At 45.9% G+C, this 9,504-nt stretch overlaps 1 protein-coding gene across 4 annotated transcripts in view; it reads right to left on the bottom strand.

Annotated features, from left to right (window-relative positions):
• Positions 1 to 5,413: 5,413 nt before the first annotated feature.
• Positions 5,414 to 9,504, bottom strand: part of LOC119349396 (probable pre-mRNA-splicing factor ATP-dependent RNA helicase DEAH2) — an 8,777-nt gene continuing 4,686 nt past the window's right edge. For 3 of the 4 annotated variants that reach the window (XM_037617425.1, XM_037617426.1, XM_037617428.1), the window contains 6 exons: positions 8,316 to 9,400; positions 7,283 to 7,408; positions 6,973 to 7,211; positions 6,779 to 6,888; positions 6,462 to 6,709; positions 5,414 to 5,794 (listed from right to left, as the gene is read on the bottom strand). In XM_037617425.1, the coding sequence (XP_037473322.1) occupies positions 5,685 to 5,794; positions 6,462 to 6,709; positions 6,779 to 6,888; positions 6,973 to 7,211; positions 7,283 to 7,408; positions 8,316 to 9,400 (1,918 nt within the window). In that variant the 3' untranslated portion in view covers positions 5,414 to 5,684. The remainder of the gene's footprint in view (positions 5,795 to 6,461; positions 6,710 to 6,778; positions 6,889 to 6,972; positions 7,212 to 7,282; positions 7,409 to 8,315; positions 9,401 to 9,504) is intronic. The other variant, XM_037617427.1, reaches the window with a different exon arrangement.

Raw genomic sequence — 9,504 nt, 5'->3', positions numbered from 1 at the left:
TATATCACAAAGTTTCTTCCTAGCTCGAGCTCCACGGCGCCCCTTATCTGGTCCATTGGTTTGCTTTGGGATTTGTGCAGAACAGGAGCACCACGAGCCGCACCACTGTTCGCTACAGTGTGATTAGCAGGAGCTGACCCGTCCTCTCATGCAGGTACTGTAGTCACGTGAATTGCCAGGGATTGAACTCAAGCAAAGACAAAGAATCTGCCGCATGCAAGAGTTAAAGAGAGAGAGAGAGTTGCGCTGTTTAAAAAAATCAGAATAATTTTAAAAAGGGAGCTGCATGATAGAAAGAGAATAAAGAAATGGAGGGAAGGTTGCATCCAACCGTGTATGCTTGTACAGTTGTATTGTTTGACCTGAATTTGCAAAAAGTGAGAGAAAAGAGAGCAGCATAGAAGAGGATGAGAGAGAATTGTTTGCATGCATGACGTGATACACATGAGAGAGTCCGGGACAGGCGCATGCACCCTCATGTCATGAAAAGTAGTATGCCCATCTTTTCTCTAGCAGCAATCCAAAAGTCTACAAACATCCACTGTTCCTCCCTGCTAATTATTACAAGACAAACACACTATAGCAGGGAATGACCCAGATCTCGAGGGAAGACAGATGGACATGATAAGAGGTGCCATGGAGCTCGGGCTACAAAAAACCACACTCCCTGAATATATTGAACACAGAAACGGGCAAAGCCCCCAGTTTGTTGCAGCGAGAGAATTTGGGCGACTCCGTACAGTGCCAGAGAACACAACACCCATACAATCAGCAGGTCAGGGAAGGAAGGCATGGAGCCGTGAGTCGATGTGGGTTCTACGGTCTTCAGGCAGCTTGCAACACCACATCACTGCGTCGTCTCTGCAACAGGCAAGCACCCGATCCACCGACGGCTGTTGGCGTTGAAAGACGACCGAATTTCGATGCTTCCAAAGTTGCCAGCAGCACAACATAGAGAACTCCAGCTGCGAGCTCACCACCTGGGCCGCACGCTCCGCAAGCGCGCCCAGGTCACACGCAGTGGCACCGGCCACACCCACACCCACCCTACGCCAGAATGCTTCCGCGAACGGGCACCCAAATAGCATGTGAGCGATTAGGTTTGGGTTGGGTTTTAGTTCAGATATGAAGATTGCAAAACGGAGGAGAGCTTCTGCTTTTCCTGCTGTATTTATCCGGCCTGGCTCATGGATACGTACCCAGCAGTATCTTTACTCTTACCGATCGGAGCCAAAATTGACTCCAGTCCGAGTCCAAGCAGTATCTTCACTCCAATCCGAGTCCAAAATTGGCGCGGAAAACATTTTCGCACCAATTTGGCAGCCAAGTCGTGCGCCACGCCTAACTGTTCTTTTTTTGTTTCCATCCTTGCGCACACAGCCCGTCCCTGATCCTCCTCGAACCAGATACATCACCGGCACCGGCCGGCAGGAACGTCGGCTTGTCCACGGCAGCCATCGCGCCGGTGATGTGGTGCTCCTCGTCTGTATCTCTCCACCAGGACGATGTCCGGCTTACCGCGTGGCCGCAATTGCCCTGATGCACGCGCCACGCCACACCCACGGCGCCCTGGCCGCACCCATGGTCAGGAGGAACATGGGGTTGTCGTCTTCGCCGAGGAGCACCAGCCGCCGCGGCACCGAGCGCCGGGACCTGTGGCTGGTTTACCTTTCCGTACTGGACCCTATAGGCACCCACAGGCCACACCACGTGACGGCGTCGAGGTGGCCGGCGAGCGTGGGCGGCGCGCCAACGAAGCCGCAGCCGGGGCCGTGCTGTGCTCCATACAGTGGGGACAGACCAAAGTCATGATCTGTCGTGGGCGCCGCGTCAAAGTCATGATCTGTCGAGTGATGAAGGTGACGACGCCAACGACGGCCAGACCCAGTGATCGGCGGTTTGAGCGGGGCTGAGTGAAAGGAGTTCGGCTAGAAATGAAATTTCTTTAGAGGAGCAAATGTGCTCCTTTAAAGTTTACTCGGCCGTTTACTTGAAAATTCAGGAGTTCGGCTAGAGATGCCCTAAGCATGTTATGTTCAATTATGTCTTAATTATAACGTTATTATTTATCGGCTCGTTTCGCACACTGTAAATTCTTGAAACCAGACACGCATACACTACTTACCAAGTATGCTGGCTTTAAACCAAATGGAAGCTTCAGAATCTGAAAAATAAATTGTAGATATGATGTCTACAATCCAAACAGCTATGTTTTACAGTCATGCCAACATTTTGATAGGGCTACATGTGGCTCAGTCCAAACAAACCTAAGACTCTTTAGTCTATTTGACATCACCCAAATCCAACCTTTCTTTTTAGGCATCTTTTGATTTAAGGCGCCTGCTACGGTCAGCCGGCTAATGCATAGCTGTGAGCTATATATCGTCCACCTCCACAGTAGTCAGATGGGTGTCATTACAACCGTTCATCATGCTCCCAAATCCCACACACGTGCCTTCCCTCGCAACGCCAGCAACACTCATGATCTTAAAGCAACGCCGCACAACATCGATGACTCTCACAACATCGACTCACCGGTGTGCGCCTCACAATACCGCCTCTCAACATCCACGACCCTTGCAACATCGGCGAACGGTAGGCCTCGCAGCACCATCTTGTCGGTGGCGCCTTGCAAAATCGGCAGGCCTCACGACACCGATGCACAACAACAATGAGCCTTGCAGCATCGGCTTTGCAACACTAGTGGTCCTTGACGACACCCTCACAACACGCGCAGTGCTGCAATATGGGGTTGCCAACGGCACGATAAAGACCCCTTTCACATCATCGCCCCTATATATCTTCGCAGCTCCCATCGTTTGCCGGAGTCTGTGCTTGCAGTAGATGCTCCTAGCTCATCGCAGCTTGCTCGTAGCTGTCGATGACTCGGTGGTGTTGCAAAGCAGCATCAGGGATACCCCTGCAGCAACATCGGCTCGCAGCATCGGTGACTACGGGAGATGAGGGAGTTGTTCCAGCAAGGCGGGATTCAAGAGAGATGGTACGGGGCCAGCAGAGGATGTCGTGCAATAGTGTCTCGACCAGTGGCCACGCAACGGCAACACGGCCCCTTCCGCATAAGCCAACTGTGGAGTTTTGTAGGTGCTTCGTGTGAGTGTTGGAGAAGGTGCATACGCTGGAGAGGGTGAGAAATGAGAGCACAACAAATGCTATAATTAATGGGAGGCACATGGTCGATCTATCAAGGACCAAGCAATTACCGATATGGCTACATTTCCCGGGGCCTGACTATGGGCGCTCCACCACATGACACCGCTACAATACCGCACACTGGCCATCCGGGCACCGGCACACGCCGACGGCTCCCCCTGCGTGCTTGTGCTACTATGTTGGCATAGGTTACATTGTATGTCTACCCCTCATCATTATATAAGAGGCCTAGGATACAAGTGTCATATGAGGACACGACTCCATATCCTGTATAAACACAATACAACTCAGAGTCCAACTGTAACCTACCTTATGCAATAATTATTGATACAACTAACATACTTCACCTTGGCGAATATTCTTCACCACTTTGGATTCATCTATGCGTCGAACCCCCCTGTAAATTGGGCTTCAACACTCGAGCAAAATTAAGTTCTTCATTACTGTAGTTGTACTACCAACTTCCGGAGTATACGTTCAACGCCATCACACATCGATCACTGATCTGCGTGAAAATGAATAACTCACATATTGAATGCCACAGATAAGAGTTACCTGAACTCAACATCATCACTCTTTCTTAACCGTCTATCTAAACCTTGAAGGAATTTCACCGTCGTCTTGTGTCATCCTAAATCAAATTCGCAGTTGTCTCATCCTTTTTTCGGATAGTCTCTGACATGTCCCACAGCACACTGCCTCCTTATGTACTTGTCATATGCACTTCGCCATGTGCAATGAACACCATATAATATACGACCATGTACTCTCTCAGCTTTTGACAATTTCAGGATTTCCACTACCTTCTCAGATTCTCCATGGTCATCTCATGTGCATCTTCCGGCATCGGTAGACCCAGTCATCAACTTGAATCTCGTACTTGCCAACACTGCTTCAACACCCTCTGTACACTTTGTCTGACCACCAATTCCTTGGTCTATCGTTGTGTGCCGTGCTTACAGCATGCCTCGCCGCTGTCACCGTTGAGCCTCTGTGGTCCTGGTCGAGTCTCCCAACTTTGCGAACCCACACCACTCAACCCCCACTGCAGAGAACCATCGATCATCACCGACCGATAAAAAGCAGGTTGAAATTTGTCATTCGAAAGAAAGTTGACATGCTTAACAACTAAAGTTGTCATCCTCGCGCCAGTAAACTTACCCATACAAACGTTTCTTATTTTTTCAGTTGGATCATCACCGTTCTTCTTCCTTGTCAGAGTTGTGCCCACTCCCATGTGCCAGTAGCGATAATGGTCGGCCATGGCTATCCCTGCAGTGTAGCTAGCCGAGTCAAGGCTTGTGCGCAGGTGGACTGCTTTCCCCGGCGGATAAATACCGGCCACGGCCATCGTCGTGGCCGTTGTCGTCGCGGCTCTGAGCCGATCGATACTCGTTGTAGCGCCTTTGCGCGCTCCTCTGGCAACGGGGTGCTGCTGGCCTCCTGTCATCTTTGGCGATCGGCGTGGCGGCCTCGGTTGGCGCCCCCGCCGCTGCGCTCTCAGCCGGACCACACCACCCTCCATCGGGGTCTCCAGTGCCCACTGGACTGGCCAACGTATCAATCGCGGCCTCGACCTGACTGATACTCCCTCCGTTCCGATTTACTCGTCATGGTTTTAGTTTAAATTTTTGAACTAAAACCACGACGAGTAAATCGGAAGGTTGGCAGCACCTGATCCCCGTTTCGTTTGGTGGCACCTTGGCTGCTTCGATTGGACGGACCTCCTCCGCATCGTTTGGTGTCACTGGAAACTTTGAACTGAAATGTCTTTCATGTCAGGCCAGTCACAAGGGAAGGCTGCAACCTACCCAATCTCACCCAAGCACAATGGTTCCTTGTTTTCTTGGTTCGCTTGGAGCAAATGCTGCAAGCAAAATGCTTGCTCCGCGATGACTAAACTGAAAGAGATGAAACCAATCTATTACAGACTGCAAAAGTTTAGCCTGACCAACCAGACTGAACGTGTTTCATTATACCACGAACATGTGTATTAGAAGAATCATTATTATGCACGAAGTTACTAAATAAAGCTTTTGCCTTCCTGACCACTACAACAAACCGAATTTGCACTTGGGAGATCGAAGGACTATGCCCTCTAGTTGCTCCCATTGATCAGTACTCCCTCCGTCCCATAATATAAGAGCGTTTTTGACACTACAATAGTGTAAAAAAAAATGCTCATATATTATGGGGCGGAGGGAGTAGTTGCCAATCACCTTTTTTTTACTTGTTCTAATAATAGTCAACCCCAACATCAGTCCGACGGCAGAATCTACAGCATCCGGCAAAACCTCCGTAGTCCATACCACTGCACAGCTACGTTGGGTAGCAGAACCATCTACTTAGGTCTATTACATGCAAAAATAGCCTGGAGACGCAGCTCCTATCTTACAGCATCCATGGCCAGTGAAAGAAAAAACACCACAAACACACATCAGAGTCAGCAAAACTGCCACACCAGTGTGCAGCTACCACGAAACCAAACTACAGTCTTACATTTTCAGACACCTTCAACTCTGAGGATCATCAGGCCCAAGCCCTGACGTTGGTGAAAGAGTTTGTTGACCGCCAGATTGAGGAACTTTTCCGGTGCTGCAACAAAGCATCTGGGGGACGGTTTCTGCAAACCAGACCAATAAGACAACCAATGTGATATGAGAAAAAACAACACTAATTGGATCATGAAGCAGAATGTCATTAAAACAAACATTATTTTATACATTTCCATATACCCACAAATCATCAGTTAGCACACCTCTAAAGGAAACAGGGAAACTCGGAATCCAACCAGTAATATTGTCTACTGAATCAGGAACAACTCCTAAATTGAAAGCGCAATTGACTACACCCCAAACAAGAGAAAAAATTATGGTATCAATGTTCTTATCTAAGGTACAAAGCATACATTCAGCACTACCTTTCCATCCACTTTGCAACAAGACATCCTTAGTTAAAATACTTCTACAGAACAGCATAAGAAATTTTTAACTTTCTGACTATCTTTAAAACCACAGTTTCTTAAAAAGGACAAGGCACCCTGCCTGGCCTTCAAAATCATTGTACACAGAGTATATGAAGCAGACTCTTGTTTGACAGAAACACGCATTACAGCAACACAAACTGGTAACCATAAATTTTATCTGCAATGAACATGACAGTTCTAAAAATTCCTTAAAAGGCAGGCAAGCTGTATTGTTAGATTTGAATTATAAAATTTTAATATGGCAGGACAATCTTTTGATATGGCATTATATGAATATCGATATCACTAGATCTGAAAATCATACCACAGCGAAAAGAATCACTGGGGCAGCCAGGACCTTCCTCGAGTGGGGCTACTTGAATCGGCACCAATCTCTCCCATTGGGCATCCATAAGTAGGCGTGGCAATTCTTCTGGTTCAGTCTTATAAAGACCGGCAAAAGAAGGATCTGAATCAGTTAGCCAATTGAGGAGGACCCTCTCCATAGACACTTTTGACTGGCAATGCGGAAACTTCCTCAGATCATAGTACTGACGAGCAGCTTGAAACACCCTGCATACAAGTGCGATGAATTTAGGACTTCAACCAACTTTTGAACAAGACATAAATATGTTGCCTTACATTCCTGCCGTCACATCAGTGACAATGCACATCCTGCTGCCACGTATTTCATGGTACATTAGCCATTCAGGATTACGGTTTAGTGCAGTGAACACATCAATGCGTAGTTCCTGGCAAAAAGTACTTTCAGAAAATCTATAATATACATCTATAATCTATAATGAACAAAACGAAGGAAAGCAGAGAATATCAACCTCATTAGCCTTAACCGTCCTGTAGTGTCCAGACTGCTCTCTATGAGCAACTTGCATAAAATATCCAGACAGCATTGCCAGCTTAATGTTATTGTTGTAGAACCGGCTGTCCACAACCGGGCTAGACAGTTTTAAGTTTAACCTTCTCATCGTACCAGCAAGCTGCTCTCTAATACTATGCGCTGACTTCATGACTTCAAATTTTACAAAGTTTTCTTCACACCACTGAGGATCTTGATCTAACATTGTCCAAAAGATTGTTAGAGAAAAAGAAAGGTTTAAATGAATAAAAACAGAGTTACAAGCTTACTATTGCGTATGTATTCATTGTACACATTTAGAAGTGTAAGGTGATCGCCATCCATATGACATAATTTTTTCCTCGCGTTATCAGCGGCTTTCACTGCCTCCATAGGCCGGAGAAAGCAACTTGGTACTGCAAAAAAAAATATTTGCAGATGAAGTTTGCAACTCAGCAGGATGATACTATTTACTTTCTCAGAGCAACACAGCATATGGAAAATATCTTTACCAACCTAAACTTTTTGATCATTTTAATTAGTATTTCAAGAAATCATGTACATGTCACTTGCTGACAGCCCACAGTAGACACAGAGACAGACAGCCTAAACTCCAGCCATGCACAGCGATTCTAGCAAGTCGAACACTTGCTTTGATGGATATCAACATACAGGGATGATAGCAGGAACTCAGCTGTGGAGGTAGATTTGGCACTACGCGACACTCGAGGTTCAGCCACATATACATATATTTTCTTTTGATGCAACTAATTATTCCATTTCTGTCTAATAATCTTTTTGGTTAATTATTTATTGTTTGTCATCAGGAACAGTTTCCGGTTCTGATGACGAAAGCTTGTCTAGAATTGAAACTTCATCTAGCACTAACTACGGTATACCTCGGAGTAATATGGCCAACTAATAGCTCATGTTTCTATGGGACTCTGCTAATCTTTATTTTGCAATTTCAGGTTACATGGAACGAAATTTGCAAAATATTTACAATGCTTTGGGTGAATGGTATGTCTCCTCCTCACCTTATATTGTAATTCTATTGTTGAATACTTGGAATGGTTTTACTGAATAGGAAGCTACAAATGTGGACAAAGAATTTATCAGATGCAAAACGGAGATGCCATAGCAATAGATCGAATGCCTTGAGCTGCTGTCTCTTTTATGTCAGACACTGGGTTTTAACATTGCAAGTGTTCATTGGCAACATACAACCATGGCATTTCACACACAAATATAGACTATACAAGAAAAATAATCTGAGATGCAATACATTAAAATGAACTTGGTGATCTGAGATAGTTGACATACCTGAAAGCATGGCTGATATTGAGATGATCTCATTAGAGCAATTGAATGTTACACTAGCCAGAAGCGTCCTTGTCATCTGCACGTCTAGGGGAAACTCACACATAATCTCGCCATCAGATGAGAGGTTATCATTCTTATCGAGTGCTCCCAAGAATCTTAAACCTTTCAAGGCCACTTCAAGAGATTCTGTTGTGGGAGCAATAGCATCTATAAACCCCTTCTTTAAGCTGGAAATGTGCAGCTTCTTCAACATGAGAACTGTATTTCCCAAGTTTCGTCTGGAACTTTCAGGGTACACCTGCTGCGACAGTTCCTGAAACCACTCCTCAGTGTACAACCTGTAGCACCTCCCAGGTTGTTTTCTTCCAGCAAGACCTGCTCTCTGACTGGCACATGCCTTTGGAATTGGTGCTAGAATGTGTTTTTCTGCCCACATATCTCCATCACAAATCTTCTGATAAGAAAACCCAGAATCTATGACATAAACTATACCATCTAGTGTTAATGAAGCCTCAGCGATTCCTGTAGACACAAAGATCGTCCTACCAGGAGGCGCTTCCACATTCCATATGATAGGAGGAGGTTGAAAAAGCCTCTGCTGCATTTCTAAGGATATTGTAGAGTAAATTGGGACAATATCAACTGCACCAACAAGATCGCGCGAGGCATTGAGCTTCTGTCTAATTTTCCAGCATGCATATTCAACTTCAGCTTGTGCACGGAGAAATATCAGAATAGCTCCTGCAGGTTCATTGCTATGTATCTGGAGAGATATGTCAATAGCAGCTTTTACATAACTCTCAACCTCTTTTGGAGCGTAATGGATAGTAACTGGATAGATGGGACCAGGCAACTTCATGATGATGGCACTGGGGAAGTAGCATTGAAAAGTTGCTTCTTCATCGATAGCACTCATAAGAACAAGCTTCATCTTAGGTCGCTCCTCCAGAGCTTTCTTCAGAACAGTGCAAAGAACATCCGTTGAAAGTCTGAACTTGTGAACCTCACCAAGAACAATCACACTGTATTTCGTCAAAAGCGGGTCCATCAACGCCTCTCTAAAAAGTACATCATCGGTGAGAAACCTGACATGAAAAAAAATTGGTCAACATAACACAGATTAGATCATGCCATCAGACAAAGATGTGTACAAAACAAGCACAAAAAAGAGAAGTCCAAATTAACCGCC

This window comes from Triticum dicoccoides, chromosome 1B (assembly GCF_002162155.2).
Source record: "Triticum dicoccoides isolate Atlit2015 ecotype Zavitan chromosome 1B, WEW_v2.0, whole genome shotgun sequence".
Taxonomy (NCBI): Eukaryota; Viridiplantae; Streptophyta; class Magnoliopsida; order Poales; family Poaceae; genus Triticum; species Triticum dicoccoides.
This window is presented reverse-complemented; position numbering and strand designations above follow the sequence as displayed.